This window comes from Caretta caretta, chromosome 3 (genome assembly GCF_965140235.1).
Source record: "Caretta caretta isolate rCarCar2 chromosome 3, rCarCar1.hap1, whole genome shotgun sequence".
Lineage (NCBI taxonomy): Eukaryota > Metazoa > Chordata > Testudines > Cheloniidae > Caretta > Caretta caretta.
The window spans coordinates 98,506,842-98,534,783 of record NC_134208.1 but is presented as its reverse complement, the minus strand read 5'-3'; the positions used below and the strand labels follow the sequence as shown (position 1 = coordinate 98,534,783).

At 38.5% G+C, this 27,942-nt stretch overlaps 1 protein-coding gene and 1 long non-coding RNA gene across 15 annotated transcripts in view; one reads left to right on the top strand and one right to left on the bottom strand.

Moving 5' to 3' along the window:
* Positions 1-27,942, top strand: part of PTPRK (protein tyrosine phosphatase receptor type K) — a 615,152-nt gene that overhangs the window by 563,488 nt on the left and 23,722 nt on the right. For 2 of the 14 annotated variants that reach the window (XM_048844582.2, XM_048844584.2), the window contains exons 14-22: positions 8,229-8,367; positions 11,758-11,787; positions 15,909-16,069; positions 18,511-18,546; positions 20,025-20,036; positions 21,496-21,680; positions 23,328-23,415; positions 24,717-24,793; positions 24,990-25,007. In XM_048844582.2, the coding sequence (XP_048700539.2) occupies positions 8,229-8,367; positions 11,758-11,787; positions 15,909-16,069; positions 18,511-18,546; positions 20,025-20,036; positions 21,496-21,680; positions 23,328-23,415; positions 24,717-24,793; positions 24,990-25,007 (746 nt within the window). The remainder of the gene's footprint in view (positions 1-8,228; positions 8,368-11,757; positions 11,788-15,908; positions 16,070-18,510; positions 18,547-20,024; positions 20,037-21,495; positions 21,681-23,327; positions 23,416-24,716; positions 24,794-24,989; positions 25,008-27,942) is intronic. The other 12 variants (XM_048844586.2, XM_048844589.2, XM_048844585.2 and 9 more) reach the window with 10 other exon arrangements.
* Positions 470-27,600, bottom strand: LOC142071559 (uncharacterized). The gene is made up of 3 exons (XR_012667659.1): positions 27,385-27,600; positions 21,472-22,036; positions 470-1,704 (listed from the first exon to the last, which is right to left on the bottom strand). It is a non-coding gene; the product is annotated as an uncharacterized LOC142071559 (long non-coding RNA).

The window sequence follows — 27,942 nt, the reverse complement described above, 5'->3', positions numbered from 1 at the left end:
CACCTAGGAAAGTCTTACAGGAGTCTTGCACACAGTATATGTGCATACAGCCGTCTACTGATATGTATCATGCAGCTGGACTCCTTCAATCACAGTACAACTTGGCTCAGGTGTTCTCAACAGACAGTTTCATATGAAACTTTTTACAGTAATCAGGTAAAAGGAATCTTTCTTTAGTAATGAATTTTTAAAGCTTTTTAAAATCTCCTTAATTATATCGTTAACATGGCTCTGGAAAGTCAGTAACCAGAGAATAAAACTCAAATTGATAGAAAGCAGAATGGTCTTTCTGGTCAGACTATTAAAACATAGAGCAAGTCACTCTGAAAATTAACTGCTTATAAGAAAAACTCACTTGTATTTCTCACAGAACCCCTCCGCCCCCTGCCCATGATAGATTGACTCATTACCTGAGTTGCATGGGATACCAGTTCTTTGTGATGTTGCCCAACATTGGCTGTTGAATCTATTCAGTCAAATTTTAGTTTTAATTAATAGTTTTACAATGCAAGCATAAAATCATAGTGTAAAACAGTTTTTCTTGATCAAATACATCTGGACCTACTCATGCTACATCGTTATGCTATTACTGCATAACATGGTGAATACTCACAAAGTAATACAAATAAAAAATTAACATGTAAACAAGACATAACATAAACAGCAGCTTCAGTCAAACACAAGGCACAGTATATCCCATACTACAGAGGAGGAAAACCTAGCATAAAACGCCATGAGTGTTAGAGAGTAAAACACCAGGTTAAGAGGTTATATATACAATCTTATACAAAATCTGTGGATTTAAAACTGGCTTTTAGAAGGATGTCTGTTCACTAATAGTATCATATAAACCGCCTTGCAAATCCTCCTTGCCTTTGCTCCTGGAATAACTTTGTTTGACAGAGTAGAATATCATTATTATTTTTCCTATCACCACCTTCTTAGTAAGGGTAGGTGAGTAGATTTCATGCATAGTCTTACACATTTTCTGACGATTGTGCAAGGTTACATGTAAATACTGAGCTCCAGAAGGAAGGAGAATACAGATAAGAGATGTGCTATAACTGAATCTCATCCACGGTGATATAATTGAATTATTATAGTATCCAACGTACAGTTCCATTATGTAAATAGGTGTTGAATTTTGAGGTGAATTTGTTGAGTATGTAATAAAAAATAGTTTTTAAAAAAAGTTCAAAGTGACTACATTTATCAGAAATGTGAGGAAAAGTGTCCTTCCTCTGCTATTGTCTGTAGAAGGAAAACTTGCCACCCTCACCAGCCAGTCAGGAGCTCACCATTATTTAGGGCTTGTCTTCACTATAGGCTAAATCGGTACTGGGATCCATGCAGCGGTGTCAATTTAGCGGAGTCTGGTGAAGACGCAATAAGTCGATGGGTGAGCGCTTTTCTGTCGACTTCAGTATTTCACCTCCCGGAGAGGTGGAAGCTAAGTTGGCAGGAGAGAATCTCTTGCCGACAGTATGGTGTAGACTCCGTGGTCAGTCAGTCAGTAAGCTACGTCGCTCAGGGAGGTGATTTTTTGACACCCTTGAGCAATGTAACTTACATCAACCTGAGCAGTAGTGTAAGGCTAGGCTTTAGACAGTTGCAACACTCTTAGTCAAATACAGTCCTGCTCACCATTGAAGTTCATGGGACTGCTTGCAAGAGTAAGCTGAATAGGATTTCACCCTTTGGTTGCTACAAGACATAGAGAAAAATCAGCATTACAGAGGTGATGATAACTGATAACACACAGAAAAAAATTATTGATAGAGGTGTTGCAAGAAAGTTTGAGTATGCATCAACTGTAGATGGAACTGTGAAATGTAACTGCTGTTATTGTTGGTACCATATAGAAAACTAATGGGAGAAATCCAGTAAGTGTGTTGGATCTAGTTTATCCCTCATTCTCACTAGTGACTCTTCTGTGTGTGATAACTCATCTTAAAAAAAAATGCAGTCCCCTCCTTGTGGATCAGAAATAATGGGAGTGGGGGGGAACAGTCTCCATCCTTCAATTTCTTATGGGAGTAATATTTCTTCCAAGCAAATAACCCAATTGAAAGCAATGGGAATACCTTATATTAATAACAATGTGTCAGTGCAAATGAGCACCAAAGAAGGTTTTATATTTTTACTGGCATTAAAACAAGAAATCCCCTCTAATGAAGAAATGGGAAAAAGGTGTAAGGTAAAAAATTGATAGAGAAGATTGTAAACAGATATGAAGAGTAGTTGTAAATCATGGGAAGAAAAAGGTCTCCTATGTGAACATATTGGTTTAACCAAGGGGGACACATTAGTGCTGGAAAGAAACCCCTCAAATTGGAAAAATATTTTGAGCTGTATTTATCTTTTATGGATTAGTGAAAAATAAATAGCACTCTAGCAAGGGTGACCAGACGTCCCATTTTTAAAAGAACAGTCCCATATTTAAACCCTCCTGCAGCTGTTCCAACTTTTTCTTAAAAATGGACAAATTGTCCTGTATTTTCTGTATCCCCCCATCAGTACTGGTGGGTCCTGTTGCTAGCTGGATCCCTGCTCGCTAGCCACCCGCCCACCAGCAGTGAGTGGGGGGGGGTCCAGTAGCCAACGATGGGTGTGGGTGTGTAAGACTGATTGCGGGGTGAGGATGCAGCACACTGGGCCGGCTGCTTCTCCTGCTGGTCCATAGCACAGCCTTCACTGCGTGCTGGCTCTTGGCCAGCCCCTCATCCTGTTTCCTGCCAGCACTGGCTGTGTGCTGCAAGCTGCGGTGGCTGGTAAGTGCGGACAGGTGCTAGGCAGTGGCCGGTTACATGTCACCTCTGCTGCCCACACATTGGCCCTTTACATGCTCCCCCTCTCACTGTCCTCTCCCTGCTTTGCCCCCTCACACCTCCCTCCAGCCCCGTTGCTCCTCCATATGCCCCCTGGCGGGGCACATCCCACTCCCAGCACTGTGCAAAGAACCAGCCCCTGGTCAGAGCGCTCAGCTCAGTAACAGCCCGGCCGGCAGGTTTTTTCCTTCCCCCACTGCCCGTCTGGGCCGGTGCCCTGGGAAAGCCCAAGACCCACCGGCCCAGGGCGGTGGCCAGGAAGAGCCGAGCCCTGCATGTGCCAAAGCCCCAGAGAGCGCTGGCACGGGGAAGCCTTTTCGCCTCTCAGCTAAGCTCTGGAGTGGCGGAGGGGAGTGGAGGAAGTGATTTCCAGCCTGTTTGCGCCCCGACTCTGCAGACTCCACAGCAATCCCCTGGACAGGGGCTTAGCACCCTCTTCACTCGCCCTCCCCTGCTGAGCCACCTCTCTGGCCAGGTTCACTGACGCCCCTGCAGTCAGGTTCCCTGGGCCCTGGTTCACAATGCATCCTTAGGGCATAATCCCTTCCTGCCCGTGTTGTAGCCAGGGGACAGGAGGCGGCCAGGTTCTGTCGGTGGCCAGCAGCAGCCTGGAGGTGTTAGTTGCCTTTCAACAATGTGCAGGCAGGAAGAGACAAGCTGCTTCCAGCCACCTGGGAGGGGAGAGAAGAGATGAGCTCTGCTAAGATATGAGCCAGGTCATCTCTTCCCCCTGTCCCGTGGTTGGAAGTAGCTCCCATCTGTTCCCTCCAGCACAGTGCCAAAAGGCTGCTGCTGGCCGCATTCTGGTGTGGACAGCTACAGAAATCTGGGGAAGGGGGGCATGTGATCCTATTTGCCTCTCCGCTCCCACTCCACGTGTTGTCTCGGGAAGACACGGTGCCAGGAGAGGCGAGTCTGTCCCAGGGGCCCAGCCAGGCACGGAGGGTGGAAAGTGCCAGCCAGGGAGGGGAGGGTCAGTCGGTCACCCACCCCGTGTGAAAGAGGTGTACAGGAATGTGTGTATGTCATCCCTCCCCATGTGAACCCTAAAGCCTTAAAGATAAGAAGGTAAATGCAGAGAATCAACTCTGCAGTATTTCTTTTTAACAGTGCACTCGATGTTAATTTTGAACATTTGTACTGCATAGTTCTGATTGATTGCCATTGAACTCACTTGAATACGAGTAATTTTACCAGGTGTCCCATATTCAGAACAGGGACATACGGTCACCCTCACTCTAGCACTCAACAAGGTTAGTTTTCCATTTACTGATCGCTAATAAAAGTGAATATTATTGCCCTATACCTCAGATGTGGTTGAGGCTGCTTTGTGCCGCACCATGAGCAGAATTTGACCCCAGAGCCACCAGATCCAACCCAGGAGGGAACCACCCCAATGCAAGGGGGAATCTTACAGGGGTATATAGATGGTTCGAACAAGCCACCACAAACTGTGTTGATTATCAGTTACAGCTTGCAGCATTAGCAGCCAGCAGGTGCTCTAATTTACACCAGGGGATTGACCCTGAACTCCAGGATTGCTGAAGTGCAATGGTGATCTTTATGCCACTTTTGCACACACACAGATCTGCAATACATGCAATTCTTCATTCAGACTCTAGGAGCTGGCCCAGTGTGTTTTGTGAGACCCAATTGTCACCATTCTGTATACATTCCAATACATGGAAAACTTGTACGAGCAGTTACAGTAATTATAATGACAGATTGCACCCACACACATGCACACATTAAATGAGTAATTGGACAATTGGATGCACATCATTGTTAAGATGTGTACCTGAATTTCCTTTTTTTGTATATTATTTGTTGTTATTTGTCTGGATATATACATTTAGACCAGTAAAAGCTGAAAAAATTGACAGGCGGTGGAATAAAATAAATATGGAAACTGAACTCAAAGAATATTAAACATCTGCAGTTTTCCATTCTTTTTCCTAAAATTTAATTATCTGTTATATGCAGTGATTTTATTTAAACATTTACACCTTGTAATATAAAAATATAACCCCTCTGAATTAGCCCACAGTGTTATATAATTTTCACCAAAGAATGCATATATTATTTATTGCTGGAATAATATTGGGTAAAATCCTGGCCCTAGAGAAGCCAGTGGGAGTTTTGGCATTGACTTCAGTGAGCCAGGATTGCACCTATAGATATTAAGCATTTTGGATAGAAAGGATTCAGCCTACATATGTGCTTGATCTGTGACTTTTCAAAGTAATTTTTCTACTCTTTTTTAAGAAAGGCTAGTATCTAGTATATAGTCCCATTAGACAGTAGCCTTATTTCCTAGCATTATTGAAGTATAGAATGAGCATTATTGACCGTTAGTTCAGACTCTTTAATTTAAAAACCAAGTAAATGAACATGCAACAGATACCTGTCTAGGCCTTGGCAGTTGTTCTAAAGGCTTGTACGGAGTGCCCCATTTTGAACAGTTACAAGGACCTGAGCTCTGATATTTCTCATGGAATATAGCCAATAAAACACTGTCACCTAAGCCAGGAAAATAGTAAACTCCTGAGGCAATCTTTTCTGCAGATTGCTTGAGAAACGTTTATTTGCTGAGTTCGTACGGTGGCTTTTGAAAATGAGATAATTGCATGGCTGAGGAGGAGATACCTTTTAATGAAACTTAAGTAGCAAACTTGTCATAAGGATTACTATAATAGAGGTTAATATAACTGAGCGCTTATTCTTTCCTTCCAGTCGCTCTCCTCTGCCTCCTTTCTAAGTCACCATGAAAACACCACCATCCCCCCCAGTGAGTCAGGCTGATATTCTACCTGTCATCTTTGATTCAGCCCTCTTTTGATGTTCACATTTATGCCATATCTAAACTTTTCTGCTTCTTCCTACACAAGAAGGCCTTTCCTCTCAGTCCACCCAGTTAAAACTTTTGTCCGGGCCCTCGTCATTTTGCATCTTGACTACTAAAACTTCCTACCTATGCATGACACCAGCCATCTTATCCCACTCCAATTGATTTTAAAAAAGCTGTTATTAATCTCCTTAGCTCATTGCTCTGAATACATCCCCTCCCCCCACTTCACATCTCTCCACTGCTTCTCCCTTCTCCATTACATCAATAACAAGACACTTCTCTTTACATTTAACACCATACAGAGCTTAACCCTCCTTTGTCTCCTGACTCAAATACATTATCTAATACATCACTCCGTCTATTCTGCCAGATGCCAATGCCCATTGATCCAATTTTCCCTCAGTCACCTTTGTGCTTTCTCCCATGTCAACCTCTATGTCTAAATTCCATTCAAACACTACATTATCCTCTTTCAAGTCCATCCGTAAAACTCATCCTTCTTATGGTGCCCACAAAACACTCAACAATGGCTAGGCAGCTAGTGTGCTGTGCTATTTATGCTAAAAATGATTATTTTATTAGTATACTGTCACCCTGTCGGGAGCGGAGGGGTTTCAGGTCTGATTCTGGCAGCAGCCTCCTGGTGTTGTTATTACTCTGGGTTATGTCGCCCAGCGGCGGGAGTCACTGGCCACATTGCCCAACAGTGGGAGTCACTGGGGTAAGGGAACCCGGGCCCTCCCTGCTCTACCAGGTTCAAACCCTGGGCCCAGTAAATAGTAGTTCAGAATGTGCGGACTAGGGCAGCAGCTGCCCCTATGCCTGCTCACTGGGCCACTTTCTACCCTGGCTTCTGGTCCTCTGTTGGTGTCACTGGTTCGTCTCTCCTGAAGTCCTCTCTGTCTGTGCTCCAGTACGTCTTCCTCTCGCAGTCACCTCTTGTTGTCATTTACCCCTGTGATTGAAAGGTCTGGAGCGGCTTGGCGGTGAGGCCTGGGCCTAGCCACATGGGGCCTCAGCGGCTTCTTGTCAGGAGCCTGCAACATACAACTGCTCCCCTGGTCCGTCTGCCCTGACTGAGCTGAGCTGCTCCCTTTTGAGCTCCGCCTCTCTGTGAGCATGCGCAGCAGGGGCATCTGGGCCCAGAGCTGCTCCTGAACCCTTTTTTTAACCAGTGTGAGGTTTGTACACCCTCTCACACATCCCATCCATTTCCCCATTTGCTTTGTCCTCTTGTTGTGTCTGATCAAAACTGTATGCCAAGACTGTAAGCTATTTGGCACTGATACTGTTGATCCTTGTTATATATGGTGAACTCTTAGCACCTTGATCACTAAATGGAGCCTCTAGATGATAAACAGTGCAAGCAATAATAGTATAAGCAGTGGACAATAAATGTATTCTTCTGTCTATCCAGCCATATAGTTTAATCTTGTTTGGGTATGTAAATATGTATATTAGAGAAACAAGGTGGGTGAGGTAATACCTTTTATTGGACCAACTTCTGTTGGTGAAAGAGACAAGCTTTTGAGCTTATACAGAGCTCTTCTTCAGATGTGAGTATATAAAGCCCACTAGTGACTCAGTGTTACAGATCTCCTGCCATGCCAATCTGCAGAGGATATGGGTCCAGGATGATGAAATGATGAGGGAGGGGGCACTATGCTAACCTGGTCTTGGGATGTCTGCTCGCCGTAAGCAAGAGGAAGGAAAACATAGATAAGGGACTCAGGAGTCCACTGTTTTCTGTTCCACCACAGATTTCCTGAGCGACCTTGGACAAGCATTTAATCTCTCAGTTCCCCATCATTACTTCACAGGCATGTTTTGAGGATAAATGCGTAAAAAGATTGTTAGGTGCTAAGATCCTGTGGCAATGGGGCTATACAAGATCGTTAGGAAACTAGAACAGCATGGGGATGTGAATGAGGAAGGTCCTAATATTGCAAAAATATAGGAACGGTTACATTAAAGTGTACGAGATTATGAATTTCAATTTGTTATTTGAGGGATCTAGTCATAAATAATTTCAATAATCTAGTAAAAATTTATTTTGGTTTTTATTGTGCAAAATTTAGGGGACAAAGTTAAGTTTGGATAAGTGATGTAAAATGGGCAGTGTGAGTGGAGAATATGACAATGCAAATCATGATGGATCCTTCTAATAATCATTTGTCGACACTATTTGGGGTGGTTTTTGGTGGGGGGAAATTGTTGTAAAGAAAGTAGTATTGATTTTGGGTGTTAACTGGAGTCCATTAAAACACATTTTCCCTCTGTTTTGTAATACTAGTGTTTGTTTTAAACTATATATATGCATTTGTATATCAGGTGAATACTATGAATTATTTATATATATAATATATACACGATACAGCGTGTGTGATGTATCTATAGAAGTTCACAGTATGTACCTCACACATGCATGTGCATATACACACACACACACACACACAAGGTGTTTGTGCATGTGTTTGTGTACTGTATTAACAAAATGTAGAAACTGTCTTTAAAGAACTTGCTTTAAATAACTTCTTTTTGGATTCATTTAGCAGCAGCAACAGAAGAACCAGAGGTGATTCCAGACCCAGCCAAGCAGACAGATCGAGTGGTGAAAATAGCAGGAATAAGTGCTGGAATTCTGGTATTCATCCTCCTCCTCCTAGTTGTCATATTAATTGTCAAAAAAAGGTAAGAATATTAAATTTTCCTGTCTCCTCCTGTTTCTTCTATACTGAATAATCCAATAATATTCTTTCACAGATCATTTCAGGGAAAGACAATTGTCAGGACCAATAGCTGAATAAAATATATGCTCAGCATTTGAGTGGATTCTTATTTCCTCTTATTAGTTATTAGAACACTGTTTTTATACTAAATTTTGAGATATATATAAATGAAATGAGGATTGCTGTCATTTTGAGGTCTAGTATCTTTACTTTTTTGTTGTTTGTTTCCAAGTAGCTTTAATTTTAAAGTTGTAAAGCTATACAGGAGTGCATTAAAAAGATAAAATTGAAATTCATGGATTCTTATTTACTTATTTTCCTTCCATATTGTAAACTTTATAGAGATTTGATTCCATATGCAGTCCTTATGAGTCCTTTGTTATAAATTGTCTGACTTTTCCTGCAAAATGTTTTAAATATTTTTGGTATATTTGGCCCCATTCTTGTAAATCTAGAAAATAATATATATTTTTTAAAAAATCACTTTACATCACTATAAAATTATTTGGTGAGTCCTTAGTGCATGATTTATTTATTATTTAAGAAAGTATTAATCTGAATGAAATTCAGGTGGTTTTAGTACTTTTCACAGCCAGAAAACAAGCAATAGCACCATCTTCTGGAATTATAAAATGATAACACAAAAGGCTAATTTAATTTAAATGGTACTACAGTATACTACTTGTGCATTTTAAAAATATGCTTAACTTTTCAGTACTTTCAACTCTTAACCTCCCATAAAATTTCATAATCTATTTCTATAAATTCTTAGTCAGAACATCTGAACTATTAATACAAACAATGAGTCCCTCATTCCCTCTTTTTTCCCTACACCCAATCCTTTACCCCAATCCCTCTCAGGATGCACAAACCAGCATGTCCTGCTTAAAATGAGATCTTTTTCTTCCAGAGGTTTGTGCATTGCAGTCTTTTTTTTCCCCCTCGAATTCCTAACAAAGAATATATTTGTAAATGTTGATATGTTAAACTGAAATGACGTTTTCTATTATTTTTAAAAAGTAGAAAAACTTTAAAATTGTGCCTAAAATCATACTACATGTTATAAATAATGGTTTCCATTAGATTTTTTTAATGTATTGCCTCTTTACAATTACCCCTGGAGATATATAACTTGGAGAAGAAACGTCTGCATTAGAAACATTAGGTATGCTTATAGTATTCTGTGTTAGTTAGCTACATATGTGATTTTCCAAACAGTGCTTTCACTTCTCTCTGTTGTCTACCTCTGTGGTTGAGAATTATATGCATATACAAAAGAGCAAGTCATAATGTTTTAAAGACATAAATTCTTATTATTTTCTCTATTTACACAAATTGGGAAGAGCAATATATAGATTTTTCAACTTTCAGCAAGGAATTTTGCTTGATCTGTATTGCAAGATATATCACTGGGACATATCTTTTCGCTGTGGTCCCCTCATATTTGATAGAAGATTGTATGTGACTAGCTCCCCATTATATATTGCCAGTCACTTCCAAATGGGATTGGCTAATCTTGTGGGTAAGAACTGCATAAAACTTCAAGGGGTGTATGAAAACATTCGTTAGCAGATGTATTCATTCTTACATTCAAAGCCTTCCTGAACTCTTGCTTTCACTAATTTTTAAATGAAGCTTTAATTCCTAATGTATTAAATTGCTTGATGAAGATAAATTAACAATGTCCGTAAAATGATACTTTAAAACTTTTCTCCGTGTATGAAACCCTGCAAGCAATAATATGTTAGAAGTTATACTTGATCATCTGTCTAAAAATGCATAATACATTAAAACTTCTGCAACATTCTGTATTCAAAATAGGTGGGAAAATTAACCTATTTAATGAATCTTTAATGTTTGGTAATTTTTCACAATGATAGCTTAATTGGTCGTCTGCTGAAAATATAATAGATCTTTCAGTTTTTTCCCCTCAGGAAAAGTGGACAATTTTTTAGATCAACCCTTAGTCAAGGTCACTTACAACAAATATATAAAAGTTAAGACAATGGTATACACATACCTAAGTTAATTCAGTCCCTCTGGTGAATCAGGACAATTTGTATAATAAATCCATGAACAGATGGAACATCTCTTTCTCTCTCTGTCTCTCTCGCACACACACTCACTCTCTCTCTCTCTCTCTCTCTCTCTCACACACACACACACATGCAAACACACATTTCAGTTAGGTTTGGTGGGACTGAAAATTTGATAAGTTACATATCAGCATACATATCCAATGATTCCATAATGTAGTATCCCTTTTGATACCTGAGATTGATTATAAGCTATTATATAGGAAAAATTAACAATACAATAAATTTATTCATTCCCATGGGTTTAATAAGTCTCATGTTAACATAGATCTCTAAATTTGATTAAATGTGACTTTATCTTTTAATGAAGAAAAAAACCTGAGTGGTAAGCCGTTCTGTTCATGATTTCACAAGTCTAAGAGATGTTTTATGCTTTGCCTGATCATTTTGTGCAAATTGCTTTACATTCAACTGGATGAAACTCTATTGGCTCTTACAATTTTACAAAGTAATCAAGCTAAGAAAAGGGATACTGCATCTTTCAAATAGCAATACCAGTTTTTTTTAATCGTTGGACTATTTCCAAATGTATTTCATTTCCTTCCATTTGTTTACCTTCCATATTTTTAAATGCTTAGCATGCACACATCAACATTTCTGACTTTAAGATTTAAAAATATTAAATATATGTTTGCATTCAGAAAATGTGTGTATATATAGGTATTAGTATACACATACATCTGCTGTAAAATGAGTATTGTGTATGGTATGAGTGTAAACATATATGTACATACAGTATGTTTGCAAACATATATGTACACCTGTGTACCAGTAACAACTTTAAAATGTCTTCATTAAATTTAGTGGTTTTCTGGCCAAGTATATTAATACAATCTTTAGTTTTTGTAACTGAAAAGTAAAAAGCATATTTAGTGCACAGGCTTTGTACACAGCTATTCCATTTATCATGACATTTAGGTAGTAATTGATCATCATACTATGCTGAACTTCATGTTGAAAATACATAATCCATTTAATTTTCCATTTTTTGGCAATAGATTAAATGTCAGCATGTAATTTTCTCAAGTGATCTCTTTCTAAAAACCAAATCATTTTTATATGCCAGTGTATTTTTTTAATTGCATGGCAAAGTAAAGCTAATCAGTGCATGAGCAAGTTGAAATGCTAACCAAAGAAACATGAATTTTTCAATTTTTTTTTAAACACACATTTCTCTGCTTTGTTCAATGTGACGGAGTCACGCTTTTCATTCACCATTGCTTCTCTTTTTCCACTGTCTGTGATTTGCTTGCCAGGAGGAGCTACTATTCTTACTCCTACTATCTGTAAGTAGAAAATGGGTGACTTACTACTTTACATGTTTTAAAGATGCAGTATCCCTTTTTAAAAAAAGATAAAATATAATCTTCATAATTTTGCTAAATTTCAATTATTGATACATTTCCTTAGTCTTAGGGGGTCTAAAGGTTCCCTTGTGGTTTTCCTATTTTACCTTGTTTTTTTTTTTCTAAAGGGATATTGTATTTATAACTGTATAATGAAATTTTTACTCTTTGCCTACCTTTTTTCCATAATTATCATTTTAGTTAGTGTAGTCACATTTTGATTTGCATTCTATATCAAACTTACATGTCACACTACAAAATGTCTTGTGTAGTAGCTATCCTATAGGGAACCATGGTTGTGAATCACTATTTTTTGTTTTTATTTAACACGAACAAGTCAATGGAGAGAAAGTACATTTGCAGCTGATACTGCGTAACACCTGTAGTATGCAAATCAGATGTAAATTTCAACCATGTAAACAGGCTCTTGCATGCTGCCTGGAGGGCAGGGTGTTTACAGTGGTGGGAACAGCAATGGGAAGGGTTTTTACAAAAATGTCTGTTGTATACAAGGTCTTTCTCTGTTGCTCATTGGGCAGTCTGCATATGAAAGTAAAAGTATTATTTTATACTGTGTAGCAGAATTATATTTTTGTCCGTGTTGGCCAAATGAAATTTTGTAAGCTCTGTAATGATGTAGACATTGATTGAGCAAAGTGCTTGAGCAAGTGCTTAACTTTAAGGATGTGCATAAAGTCCCATTGATTTCAAAGGGACTAAAGCAGTGGTTTTCAAACTGTGGGTCGTAACCCAGTACTGGGTCGCGAAATGTAAGGCACTGGGTCACGGTGGCTCTGGTCAGCACCACCAACCAGGCCTTTAAAAGTCCCATTGGCAGTGCTGCCTGGCTAAGGCAAGCTACTCCCTACCTATTTCAATACCATGCTGCGCCCCAGAAGTGGCCAGCAACAGGTCCGGCTCCTAGGCCAGGGGGCCACGGGGCTCCACGTGCTGCTCCTACCCCAAGCACCAGCTCCGCACTCCCTTTCGTCGGTTCCCAGCTGGAGGGGCTGTGCCTGTGGGAGGGAGTCGCTTGCACGCCTCTGCCTAGGAGCCAGACCTGCTGCTGGCCGCTTCTGGTGTGCAGCATGGTCCACAGTGCCAGGAGAGGTGGGAAGCCTGCTTCTGCACCCCTGCTGCGCCACTGACAGGGAGCTACCGGAGGTAAACGTGTGCCCCAACCCCATGCCCCAACCACCAGCCCTGAGCCTGCCCCCCAAACTCTGAGGTCCCTCCTGCACCTCAAACCCCTCATCCCTGGCCCCACCCCAGAGCCCTGACCCCCTCCTGCACCATATCCCGCTACCCCAGCCCAGAGCTCCCTCCCACACTCCAGACCCCTCATCCCCAGCTCCGTTGGGTTGCGGGCATCAATGATTTTCTTTAACTAGGTCGCCAGAAAAAAAGTTTGAAAACCACTGGAATAAAGCATGTGCTCAGCGAGTACCTGATTATGGATGCCTCTCTACATTTTTGTTTAAACGGGTTATTTACTTGACTTCTTTTAATAAACTGGAAAAGCTAAACAAGCTGTTGTAAACTAACGCTGCCATTCTCTACTTCATTGTGATGAATTGTAATTTGCTTGTTAAATAAGAATTGCTTCAGCCAAAGATAATTAACTGCATAGTTTCATACTATGATAGAGCTCTTTTTCCCTCTTGACACCCCTTGAAACACCCACCTGCCTTAGGTTTATGCACTTGGATCCTTTGATAGATAATGAGAATCATTTACGCTTCTGTCAATCTCAGGTACTTACATAATAAATTGCTTAACTGTCTGACCGGATGTGCCTTTAGAAAACATCAGGCCTACAAGGAGTCAATAAATTGCAGTGCTAGAACACAATGGGCCTTTTTTGAGGAAGTTGACTTAGAGCAGAAAAATTAGTAATGCACTACTGTTATACATTAATAAGTTGTAAAGCTTTTCAGTGGCTGCTGATTTATGTAGCATAGCTAGCAAATTTTGATACAAAGTGGTGCTTTAAAAGGGGGCTTAGTATAGCTGAGAGATTAGACTTAATAACCGTTTTTGTTCCTTTCCAGAGGTGGCCTTCAAAGCTAGGAGCCTTCCAAATGGGAGCTTTAATGTCTGGAAAATATCTGAAAGGCTTTGATACTAGAAAACTAGACTCTGAACTAGAAATGCCAGTTTCAGAAGAGCTTTGACAGAATTAGAGAGCATTTTTAGTTCTAGGGCTTCTATTTTTATGGATTTTAAAGGTTTGTTCAGCTGGAGTATTACATAAACAAACTTTGCTAATTACTCTAAAAATGCCTGCCTGGAGAGAAATCTATATCATAAAGTGTTTTAAAGAGACACCAAAAATGTATTATTCACTAATGGAATCATGCGAACATGTTTATTTTTGGACATCAGAATTCTAAATTTTTGACCCCTCGGGCTTTAATTAAAGAATAATAGTCTGAGAAGACCTTCAAGACGTCCTTAACAGACTGGTGGTTGTTAGGATGAAAGTGTCAAGGAGAGGAAGGAGTTAGATCAATCTAAGAATCTTCCCTGCTTGATTATATATGAGGAGACCAGTTTTCAGGTCTGCTATGCCTTGTCTATCTTCAACACTTCTTGGTGGGCCTTAAAAGCTTAATTAAGTTTGTGAAACCTGAGAAACAGACTTCAAAGGAATTAGTATCACGTGAAGAGACAGCCCCACTTCCTATTTCTGGACGCCAGGGTAGATCACTTCCCTATTCTGGTCTGTCGTAAATCCTAGCACATACCAAGCTGATGGCATACATAACCTACAGTAGTGTTTTCCTCACCAACCTCTCCTGTGTAGCTGCAGAATATTGAAATTTTGCAGCCAACACTAGAAAGCTCTAACAGAACTTTTATCCTATGAAATATAAGATAGATATGCAAATTGTAAAAGCGTTTAACACTATGGTAATAACATTGCTTTTGGACAGAAAAAGGTCATGAAATTAAACTGCTTTTTAAAAATATTAGATTTTCAACATACAGTATTTGCTGTGCTGATTACCTCTTTTCTATATGGTGCTTTTGGTTCATCCAAGAAGACCATGCTAAATGGTTATCTGAACCATACTGCTTTGAGCTGTAGTTGTTACTACAACAACAATTTGGAATATTTAATAATATTTTAATATAATGAAATGTATGTAGATCATTCATAAAGAACAGAAGAACACTTTATTAATACCCTGAACATTTAAGACTTTAACTATAGAAGTCTTAAAATGACGACTATAATCTATCGGCTCTGACTTCAAAGGGCAATGAGTCACTTGCAGTGCTGCATTCATAAGGAGAGTTTCTTGAACTATTTCCTCAATGTGCAATTCAGGTGCAGTGACTGTTAAATTTTGGTTTTAGCTGTACAATTCAGGGTGCTACGGCATTTGTGTGTGATACAGTCACAGTCTGTGGTTGCTAATTCAAAAAATCTAGTGTTCTCAAATTGCACAGAATACAGATTTTTCTGAACAAAAAAGTTAGAATCAGGGAAGATAAAGAAATCTCATACCATTTAGTATTGTGTCTATAAAGGGAAGGAGCAGCTCCTAACATGAAATATACCATTAATCTGCATTGAATAATTATGTTGTGTTGTTGGATTTCTTGGCTAATAAAGTAATCTCAGTGGTAAAATGATTTTCCCCTAATAGGAGGAACAGGGAAATGAATTATCCGGTTATAAAATCCAAATGTAGACTTAAATGGGGATGATTGATAAAATTGCATGTACAGATGATAATTTATCATTTTAGTTAAAATATAACTACAACCTCTAATTTGTTTATATTAGTATAATTACTCTCTAGAAAAAAATTAATATCACTAGGTAGGGAAATAAGAATGTGCATATTAAAGTATTTATGCAGCATAAATATTATATTCTCTCTTTCTCTCATATAGCAGGAAATATAAGTGCAGCTATGCTTATTGGATCATTGGCCAGTGCTTGTTGCCACCAAGCCTCACTCACATGCACCGTTAATTACTATTGCAGGTGTTAATGTTTCATCAAATATTAAGGTGTTTTGGGTTGTTGTTTTTTCTTGGCTGGGCAGCAAACTTGCTAAGAAACGCAAGGATGCCATGGGGAACACCAGACAAGAAATGACACACATGGTGAACGCGATGGATAGGAGTTATGCTGATCAGAGCACCCTTCATGCAGAGGATCCCCTCTCAGTCACATTTATGGACTCTCATAACTTCAGCCCCAGATGTAAGTACAACAGTGCTAGATCCTATTGACTGTAGTTGGCTATAAGGGAATTGGAAAGGCAGGTTAGTGTGCTTTTCTGGATTGTTCCATATAGCACTGGTTCTCAGCCAGGAGTATGTGGAGGTCTTCCAGGGGGTACATCAGCTCATCTCAATGTTTGCCTGCTTTTACAACAGGCTACATAAAAAGCACTGGTGAAATCAGTGCAAACTGAAATTTCATACAGACAATGACTTGTTTATACTGCTCTATATACCATACACTAAAATGTAAGTACAATATTTATATTCCATGGTAAAAATGAGAAAGCAAGCAAATTTTCAGTAATGGTGTGCTGTGACACTTTTGTATTTTTATGTCTGATTTTGTAAGCAAGCAGTTTTTAATATTCTGAAAGTTGGGCTACACAAGACAAATCCGACTCCTGAAAGGGGTACAGTATTCTGGAAAGGTTGAGAACCACTGGCATATAGGACCAATCTACAAATGTAGATTTCAGTGGGAAATAAGAGAAATAAAAATGTTTAGAAAGGAATGCTTATGTATAATGGGTTGGGAGTATTTTTCCATAGGAGTGTGTCATGTTTGATATACTTACAGCCAGTTATATTTAGTACTGATTAGTACACCTTCTAGAGTCAGTTCTGTGTTTTTAGAGTACCTTTTTAAATTGCATTCCAAAATTTTGTTTTCCCAGGCAAGGGCATCGTATACCAAAATATTAAATAATGACTATTTTGCACAATGTCTGTAACCATAATCAATTAGCTTTTTTGTTTGTTTGTTTTTAAAGAGCTCCAAATAAGTTTCTCCCTTTTGGAGGTGAGGAGCTTGCAACAGGGAACAACAATTCAACTTCCCTTCCTTTTGTAAAATGCATGTTTGCTGGCATACTTGGAGGTTTGCTACATACTTAATATTTCTTTGAAGACAGGAAGGGTTATTACTGAAATGTGTAGTTTTGAGACTCCCTTACTATAGTACTTCTAAGGTCATGACTCAGGAAGGCATTTAAGTCAATGTTAAGCATGTGATTAAGTGCTTTCCTGGATCATGGTCTATATCAGTACTTGCAAATACTTCATGATTCATTTCAGAACTGAGTAGTAATTATAACAGTAATCTTTGATCTCTTGCATTATTGCTCCTTAATATTGTTGGAGAAAATTTAAAATGTAGGTGATAATGTCAAAAATTAGTTTTTAACTTTTCTGCACTTGGAGGCAGTTAGAACTCTGAGCAGAAACTCTCTTGGTGGTTTGGCAGCAGTGTGTTATTTTGTGATACAGGAAACAAAATTTGGGGGTAACCTTAGATCTCGCTGTTCACGTCAGTACAGCTCAATATGCTGTGGAGACGACATTCTTTAAATATCTCTTATCCAGTTTAATACCAACCTAGCTTGCCACTTCTATATGGAGTTAAGGTACTATACTAGTGGCTGTGTACAGTTGTGGCTAGAGTTGGTCAGAATTTTGCCAACGACTGCTAATTCATCAGAATCTAAACAAGAAATGAGGTAGGGCTCCTTTGGCCACCTGCCTGGTTTCCTGCCAGCTCTCTCACCCAGCTCCTCAACAGCCAGTCTGGAAGCCCTGGGAATGCTGACTCACAGGCTTCCAGGGTCTGCAGCTTTGGAGAAGACAACCAGGCAGATTGCCCTGTGGCTCTGACTTTATTACATTTTACAGAAAATTTTGAATTTTTTTGTTCTCGTTCCAAATCAGATTTTGAAATATCAAAATCCTCCATGAAATGGAGTACATTTCTCCCAACAGCTCTAATCATGGCCTGTAAAATCCTGCCAGTTTTAACTAAGGTATGGTTATGTCAGTATGTGCAGCGTTTCCTTGTTTTTCCCTGTACTTACTACAGGAAATACCTTGAGTACTACAAATAATGAGGCTATTAACTGCAAACATTTATTTAGTTTTCTAAGATAATTGGAAAGCTTTTAAGGAATACCATTTGTTATTAGAATTGGGGTATTTGAGTAAATGTTGCTTATTAAGCGATGGGTTGGGTTAAAAAGGAAAGGCATAGTTCTGTAAAAGTGAACTATTACATCACTGCTAATGAAGACTAGTGGGGGACCGTGTTCCTTCCAAGAATAAAAGCTTATTGAGTTAAATGCATATATCATCTTATTGGACTTTGCTGCAAATAAGAATCTCTTCTGCTTGTATCCTTATACTTAGGAACATCATCACCTAATCTAATGCTGCTGAAGTTTAGTTTGTCTTAGCTATTAATATAAATATACTGCACATACCCTTTCCCCTCTGTTATGCATGATGTCCAGTAAACTGGAAGTATACGTTCTCTATTTTCTGTAACAAAATTAATGGGAGTTTCACTGTGCATTTATCCTGTTGTTTTTCTTCTTAAAAATACACTAATTGAGGGTAATGTATTTCTTCATGAGCTTTGTTTTCCTGCAGTGCCCAATGATCCACTTGTGCCGACTGCTGTGTTAGGTGAGGACCTAGTCCTTCATCCTCTGTTCCTGCATGGATTTCATCTCCTTGCATGGTTTATAGCTCTGTCAACAAATATATTATGTGCAGTATTGAAGCTGCTTGTTTTAGATAATAGATAGCCAAGCTATTATCAGACAATGTGGGTGTATTCAACTCTATACTCAGTTTATCAGCTCAGTTAAAGTTGAAATAAGTGTCAATAAAAAAAAAAAAAGAGCAAGAGAGAGAGAGCATTCTTTAATTCTTGCATTTAATAATTCCTCATGGCACTAGGACTAATCCAGATGAATTGATCTGTGAGGCTAGGACCTGGAGGGGTGGGGGGCAACGAAACAAAAACCTGTATTATGATTAGATAGCACCCCAAGTTCTATTTTCTAACTAAAGAATGGGGAGAAGGGGGAGATTAAATATCTAATATGCAAGAAAGATTAATAAAATCTTGATTTATGCTTTCCACCCTTTATGTAATTACAGTTTTCAAATGCCCCTGAGTGATAGGCAGTGGTGACTTTGGAATTATTGCAAACATTGAAGAGGTTTTGTTTTGTTTTAATTTATTTTATTCTATTTTTGGCTTTACAAACAATATTGAAGAATTTTGTTTTATAGAAAATGGTTTTTAAAATGCAGTGGAAAAATGAAATTTGTATCCTGTTTTCTGACTTGATATAATCTAATGAATGATATTAGAGTTCAGTCAGTTACCATGGCTGCTTTAATACTAAAAAGTCAGCAAAATTAGACTTACTGATTGGGTGGTATTTAAAAATTGAACTTTCCCTAATGTGTTTCTTTGGAAGACTTTTTTCTAATATGCATTATCTCAGGCTTTTACTATTCATGTAGGCCATGTCCAACTATATTTGCAATGACATTAGAACTTCTGAAACTACTAATTCATCTAGGTGAAACAAATTTCTTGATAGCCAATGGTAAATCTGTTGAAACTATACTGTGACATATAACTGTGAAGAGCAAGCGCTAGGGGTTAATTGAAGGAGAGTTTAATAGTTTTTGTATGTATTCACATCTCAGCATACTTTTCATTTGTTTTGCACAGATGAGCAGTTTTTCATATGACCAGAACTATAATAATAAGTCTTATTTTAGCTAAAGGTTGTGTTAGGTTGTAGTGGTACTAGACGTTTGAATGATTTTTTTAGTTCATTTTCTTCATTTTTAGCATGCTAGTGTCTCATTCCATTCTACATACATTATCTAGTAGTAAGATACTCTGATAATTTTGGTTTTCTTAGATCCATACCATTCCATTGGATTCAGTGGGGAGCTCTCCTTAAAAATTGATGGCGTGATATAGCCCTTATATTTTAGAAACTATTTGAAATATTATAAAGCCTCATAACTTTTAATGCTATTTATCATTTAGTCGTTTTCTAATCTAATACAGACTTCAAATAAATTTCTTATGTTCTTGTTCACTTTTTGTTTTTTGCTGCTTCAATGGGTTAAAGTGCCTATTACCGGTAAGTATAGTGGAACTGCACATCAAGAGAATGTTTAAAATGTATATGGTTTAATATGTATAATACCACAGTAAAAGTGACTGGTACATGTCACTCATGCTATTAGGTGGTTTAATGAGGCATAAATGTATTGAAATTAGCAACTCTTGTGTAACAGCTTATGGAGCAAGGTTACTTATTTTAAGGTTGCATTTGATACAGCATTCAAGTTTTGTGCACCTTTGGCAGAATTGTAGAGATTTTTTAAATGCAGGGCTCCCTGTCCAAACCTTGAAATACTGGCTACATTGCTAGGGCTTTCTGCTTGGTTCGTTGGAAGGGACAGGAGTGGACTGATTGTAAAGTGGCATGTATGGGTGTTGGATCTCTTATGGAATGATTTGGAATGATAAATCAACTTTTGCCTATGAAAACAGCAGCAACATACTTTGGGTGGCCAAGTATCCAAAATCTGGTTTCTGTATTACAGTCTATCTTCCTAAATACTACCTGTAGTTTTAATTGGAATTTTGAAAGTGGCATTCACCTTTACTTCCTGTGCTAAACAGTCAATAGAATTGCTGCTTGCTATTAGCATTTCACAAAAGAAGTTGAATCCTTGTCAGTAGTGTAAGAAGTGATCCCTTTATGGAGTTTATACATCAGTTTAGGTTTGAGTAGTATTTCTGGAATCCTTCAGGAGGAGAGGATAGTTACATATTAATTTTATAAATAGTATTTTTCTTTACATAAAATGGAGTGTATTCAGCTGAAATCAGGACACTTGACAACTCAGCTGTTCAGCTGAAGGATAGGTGGCACAATGATAATAATTATTATTATAATGATAATTAAATTATTAATTATACTTCTGTATGTGTTGGTTCTTCATCCCACATGGATTATGTAGGCTGAACCCTAATGCGAAGATTTTTTAATAACAAGTGGTATATCTGTAATCTACAATGTTTGGTGGGGTTTTTTTGTTTGTTTTTTAAACTGGGATCTAAACTCACTGATTCTGGATGTAGAGCCATCGTGAGCTGGGAGCACTGAAGAGCTAGCCTCATTATGTTGCTTATTTCATAGTTTTGTTGTCTTTATTACAGAAGCTTGTTTCAGAAAAGTTTACATGTTAAATAACAGTGAGAAAGTGAAATTTTCTAAAAAGTGACTATTAAAAACTAGCTTTGTAGCTTTTTAGTGAAGTGCCCTTAGACCTTCTGTTCTACAGGAAAGAGAATCTCAATCTTTTCAGTGTGTTTGCAATCAAATAAATAAATTTATTTACTTAACACCCAGAGTGTGGTAGGTGCTAGCTTGCACACTCAGGAATTTTGGGGGAAGGTGAAGTGATGAGAAACTGTAAGTCTCTGTTTCAATAACAGATTGAACATTTTACTGTAGTTGATTCATTTTAAGTGTATACACTAGTGTTAGAATAAATGTTACTTACTTCTCCGGGCTTTTGTAACCACAGATGAGAATCACAGTGCAACAGCTGAGTCCAGTCGCCTGCTGGATGTCCCTCGCTACCTTTGTGAAGGAACAGAGTCCCCTTACCAGACTGGACAGCTGCATCCGGCCATCAGAGTAGCTGATTTGCTACAACATATTAACCTCATGAAGACATCTGATAGCTATGGTTTTAAAGAGGAATATGAGGTAGAATTTCAGTGATTTATTCATGAATTACTCTATCAGAAAAACCCCTTGTGAGTACAGTATCTTGTTTGCAATGAGGGCTCTGGGTTGCAGAGGGGTTAAACTAATCGTAATGGGGTGAAAGAAAATTTGACAGAGAGATAGATAGTGGGATAATCCCAGAGGGATACCTAATATGATACCTTATATTAGGTAAGGAGAGGAGTTCCATTACTTGAGACATTCCAAATGACAGTAGTCTGGACAAAGGACTAGAAATGTCCAACAGTGAAAAATCCAGCACTGGTGGTGAAGGGTAGGTACAGATGGACAGATAACTCTCCTCCACCTCTGGTTTTGGATTCTCTGGGATGATTCTGTGAGGTTAGAATGTCAAAAACAGTACAACCAGTAAAGTGTTACAGTCCAGTTTGTATACAATTACAACTCTATTTTAAAAGAAGTAATGGTTTCCACTTGCTTGGTAAACTGTGCTGATTAAATTTAGAGCCCTCCACCCACCACCTACTTATGGATTTAAGAGGAGAACTAAGCTTAATGTGGATGCGTAGCTGTTTTCATCATACCCCTGCCATTTCCCCTCTTCACTTATACGCATTTTCCCCTTTGTCAGTGTTTTCTTATACCGTGCTTCATTTTAGGGCTTTGCTTCCATAGTGCACAAAGAGCAGTGACTAGTTTAGTCCCTGATTTCTACTTCAGACGGATGGCCTCCTGCTTAATCCCTCCTTGCCCTAACGTGGGCCTATGGTGGAGAATGTGCTTTTAAGTTTGTTTCCATAGTGACTGTTCTATTTCTGTGGCCGATCTCCCAGGTAGGGGCAGCACAACACCCAGAAAGGAAGCTATAGTGGCACATGCCTTCAGCTATTAGATACAAGCATGGAATACAAGTTGTGGGCGATGGAAAAGAACATAGAGAAAAGTCTCGTCTGCCATTGCTGAGATAGCAACCTTTATTTTACACCCTTCACAATATGGAGAGGAGTTTGAAAATGTTTTGCTAGCAGTTTTAAAGTTTTAGCTTTAAAATAAGAGCACAAACAGCAAGAGTTTTAGGAGAAGTCTTCATGATTGCTGTGTTCAAGAGTAACGCCTGCTTCAGTCTAAGAAAAATTATGGAACAGGTAGTAGGTGTCTGAATCTATTGTGGTACATTATAAGAGGGGGGAGGGTCAGTCTATGTATATTTAATCTAGATTTCCTCTTCTTTTCCTTCCTCCCCACCTTGTGAAGACCACTGAGCACTTGCCTGTCTGTTTCTAGCTCTTCATCAAACCTCCATCGTACCTCCATCTATTTTGGGCCAGGAGGACTGGGTTTGAAATCCCTTTGGAAATCAGTCAGTGACTGATTCATTAGCCTATAGGGATTGCTGAGAGAGAGACTTTCCCTCTTCCTATAGCTACATTTCTTCTTCTGCTATCAAGGAAGCTAGTGGGTGACGGATCAGATAATCAAAGCTGAGATTCTTTCATGATAGAGAACTGTCAGGATATAATCATGCTATCCTAAAAAAGATGTCTTTAGTAATGTTGTTTTCGAAATTTACATAGGTTTTACCATGGTTAGATTAATAATTTTATTCAAACTAATTTCCTGATCTATCTATCTATCTATCTATCTATCTATCTGTTTTTTTAATAGAGTTTCTTTGAGGGACAGTCAGCATCTTGGGATGTCGCTAAAAAGGATCAAAACAGAACAAAGAACCGATATGGAAACATTATAGCATGTAAGTTCCTAGATGGCTTGCAGTCAGTGTTTGACTCTGCTGATATTAATTGTCATGTACTTCTGTATTTGTTGAACAGTTTTTAAAGTAAAAATAAAAAATGCAGTGGCACATCTGCTTATAAAATCAAGTGCTCATTATTGATCGGTGCAGAAATACAGGTCTGTCTTCAGAATTTGTGCCATTGTTAAAGATTCTTTCCCTTCAGGGCTAATGCGTGTTTAATTTTATGTTTGTACATAAAATGCATGTAGAGATTAAACATGTGAGAGTGACAGAGTAACAAAATCCCTTTGAATGTTACTTTAATTGTAGTTTTGTGCAACTATAATTGTATTCCAGGTTAAAGTATATCAGACTGTCCACAGGCTCTTTTGATGTTGTTGTTGTTGCTTGTAGCCATTGTGTCTGAACCCCAGTTGTGTAACATAGGTGTGTTTTACATTGATGGCTAGGAGCAGGGAGTCCTGACTCTCTCAAATCCTTAGGCGTAATGCTTTTGCTAGCTCAGAGTATGTCTATACTTAAAATGCTACAGTGGCACAGCTGTGCCACTCTAGCGCTTCAGTGTACACATTACCCACTCCAGCGGGAGGGATTCTCTTGGTGTAAGTGATCCACCTCCCTGAGAAGCTGTAGCTTGGTCAACAGTATAATTCTTCTGTCCACCTAGCGCGCTCAATACTGGGGGTTAGGTCCATTTAACTATGCCACTAAGGGGTGTAGACCAGGTCTTAGATTCAAACACAGGCTAAACATATTTGATTATCATTTTATATGGGAATTGTGTATGCAATAATAATGCCACTCATAACATTTAAATGATTGAAAGCATGTTGCTAATATGCACATTGCAGTTTTTTAAGGCGCTATATATGAAGTTACATGACGGTGGGAGCAAAGGACTCATAGTTAGAACTGTTTGGGTTTCTAGTTTACCATCTCTGCCACTAACTTGTTTTGTGACTTGGAGCAAATCACATAGATTCTTTGTCTCTATTTACCTTATGTAGCATTGTGATAGCTACTGACTACACAGGGTTAATGAAACTTATTAACTGTTGTGAAATGTTTTCAGACCCTCTGACAAAAGACCCCTCTCTGTGTAACTATAAGGTAATCCCTCTGATTTAAAGATTTTAAATTATCAAGCACTAGTAGTTTCCTCAGAAGCCTTTCTAGTCCACTAGATCATTGTAATTTACAGTTGGCTGCCATTTATTTCACATTTATATTCAAGCCAGGTCTGAAGAAACTTCTATTACCTATTTTTGTTTTTTTGTCTTATATTAAATTTACAGATGACCACTCCAGAGTGATTTTGCAACCTGTTGAGGATGATCCTTCTTCAGATTACATTAATGCCAACTATATAGATGTAAGTGGTTGCATGGATTTCTGCCTTTCACCTTGCCAGCTTCTGTGTGTGAAACTTTCTGCATGTTGTGCCTACAAATTTATTGAAAGCTTTTTTTTTAATTAAGAACAAAATGTACACTTTCCTTGTTCTACGTCCCAGTACTCACTGACATTGTTGTGCTTTCTTTCACATCTGACTTTGGTTTGGCCTGTAGATTTGGCTGTACAGGGATGTAAGTACCACTATATGTGAATAACAGCATCCTATTGTAAATATTTGCTATAGACATTGTTCTTAATTACTTTACTTTTCTGGTTTTATTACTAGATATCAATGCATGCTTCATTTAATTTACCTCATGTAATATCTGTTCTTTTTTTTTTTTTCCATTTTCTTTTGTGTAAATACTTTATGTATGTACCTGTGTTAAAGAGATCGCTTAGACTGTTAATATAGTTCTAGGTATTGTTACATAAACCAGAAAAACTTCCCTCTTTAAGAAAATTTGCTGTTTATTTAAATTTTATTTTGGATGGTTTCGTTTACTAGCATTTATTTTCCCCTCCCATTTTTATGTGAGAAGCTGGATAGTATGCTGTAAAGTAGTGGTTCTGAAAGTCTATCGAGGTGGTGTTTCTAATACATGGCTTGGAAAGGAGTTGGGGAGGATAGCCTTATTTATTTTCTTAAGGGCAACTGTCATCAAGCGGAATATGTAATTAATATTTGATCTTGAGGTGCCAATTGGATATTATACAGTATATACACAAACATATATATATTTATATTAGTTTAGAAATGTAGTGTAAGTTTCTTGATTTCTACTGTAGATCTTTTTTCAAATTTGAATTTCCACATTTTGTCAGGAGTTCAAAGAAACAGGAATCTTGAGAGATCTCTGCCATGTGTATTGGTCAAGAAAATATAACCACGTTTAACCGAAACCTTGAGGAAAAAAGAGGGTGGGAGAATAAATAATTTGGATGAATGAAAGACCTGTAAAAATAATATCACCCAGAGTATTTTTTTCTCAACTTCTTTTATATGTAGCACCACACTAACTCTTTTCCCTTTCTGTGGTTTGTAAAACTTAAGACTCTCTAGGATATAAAGTTTCTGCTACATATATAGCACTGAATTTCTTATCTCTGCTACTGTGATATGTAGGACCAGAGATATTTTGACAAAGGACTTCCACAAAATGTTTCCCTTGGTTTGTGATAAATCCCATTTCTCAGGGGTACTGTTATCCCATGTAGACAAAAGCACCATCTCATCATAACCAAGGAGGAAGACCACAAACTTACATTGGCTCTTTGCTGAAAATATTTCTTTCTTGTTCCTGAAAACACTGTGTATAGAGAGAGTGTAACACTGTGTTAACCTTGTGTAATTTGAAGTTGGGGCTAGGTATTAAAACCTCATGGGGGATTGGATTGTCCTTCCTGGGGTGTTTTTTAAGAACGCTTGAGTAATCCGGTCCATTCTAAAGACACAAATAAAATGCTGTTCAGAAGGATTTTTATGAGCTGCAGAGGAAGGTAATCAATCGTTGGCAAGGATGATTAAACAGTTCTCAGAGAGAGGCTTTGAATTGCACAGATACATGGAAATCTGTCAGTTTAGTGGCAACAAGGGGATACAAGAAGTCTAAAGATCCATGATTCCTCTAATGAGTGTTTGACCCTGTTGGCTTAGTAAGACTATAACACAGCAAATAGCTGGGGTTATTTCTCTCACATTCTCACAGAATGATATCACTTATATCACTTCCTCTCATACTAGTACTACTAAATTTAGTTCCTTCCTACAGCCCTGATCTTTCTACCTTATTACTAGCATCAACCTGAATAAGTTTTTGGTGACTTAATTTAGTACAGGATCCATTCATCTTGCAGTTCACATGCTAATAACTGACAGTTGATGATGATGTGCAGAACAGCAAGCAATGGAACTTAGCCAGCTAGCTGGAAAGGTTCAGTTGTACAGGTTTGGTTTTGTATATGTGTGTGTGTATATACATGTGTGTGTATCACGTACAATATAATACACATGCACACACTCTGTATAATATTGAAAACATTTTGCAAAACATTCTGTTGTACCCAAATGCAGCAGGGCAATTGATTTTACGCGCACACACATTGTCCAGCTCTAACATTGGAATGTTCTGTTGTTATTATATATGGCTCTCATAGATATTATTGTGCATTTGTAATTAAAATTATTTTTATCAGAAAATAAGAAGTCTATATTCGTTTCATTGCTTATGGCAACAAGGACTACCACTTTTGGTAATGTGAATGCAAAGCGCATTTTCACTAAATTTAAAATAAGCCACCCAATGCACTCAGCAGAGAAAGGGGGTGTCAAAAAAAAAGACTAATTAATAACCCCAGTGACCTGACTAAACTAATTTTTACTGTTACAGTACAAGTATGCTCAGGTCTGATGTTAATCTTTCCATTTTATTGGTTACCATTTGAACCTTTTCAGATTTAATAGATCAGTTTGTTATGAGCTATTCAGTGGCGGCTCTCGACTTTTTTGACAGGTGAAGCACAAATCACAAAATAGTTATTTCTACCCGGGGTAGAAATAAAGCTTACCTTATTTATAGTGAAGAAACAGCAGGCAGATTTGGGAGCTGGACCTGCCACCACTGCTGCTGCTACCCAGCTTGCATGGGGTGGCAGAACATTAGGTAGGCTGTAGGGCTCTGCAGGAGCTTCTCATACGCACTCGGAGCTCGCCCTGTGCAGGAAGAGGCCAGGGGGGCGAGGTCTGTGTGTGTGCAAGAAGCCAGAGGGCCCGTCCCCTGCAAACTCCTGGCTTCCTGGGCTTAACTGCTACAATCCTGCCCTGGCCTCTCCAAGCAGTGGGGACCATAGCAACGCCTTTAAAAAGTGACTCATGGGCGTGGTAAATTGCCATAACAACAAGGTGGCTTCCTGAGGCACAATTAGCTATACCAAGATTTGAACAGCACTGTGTCCCTCAAACTTTCTGGTATTGCATTTTGCTACTGGAGAGAGAGAGTTATGCCATTTAAATTGAATCATAATTTGTCCTTAAATCTGTATATATTTATCAATTTTTTAAAAAAGAACATGCAAAATGTGTTTTGTACCTTTTGGGAATTCTTGATTAGGCTGTGCCTCACTGGC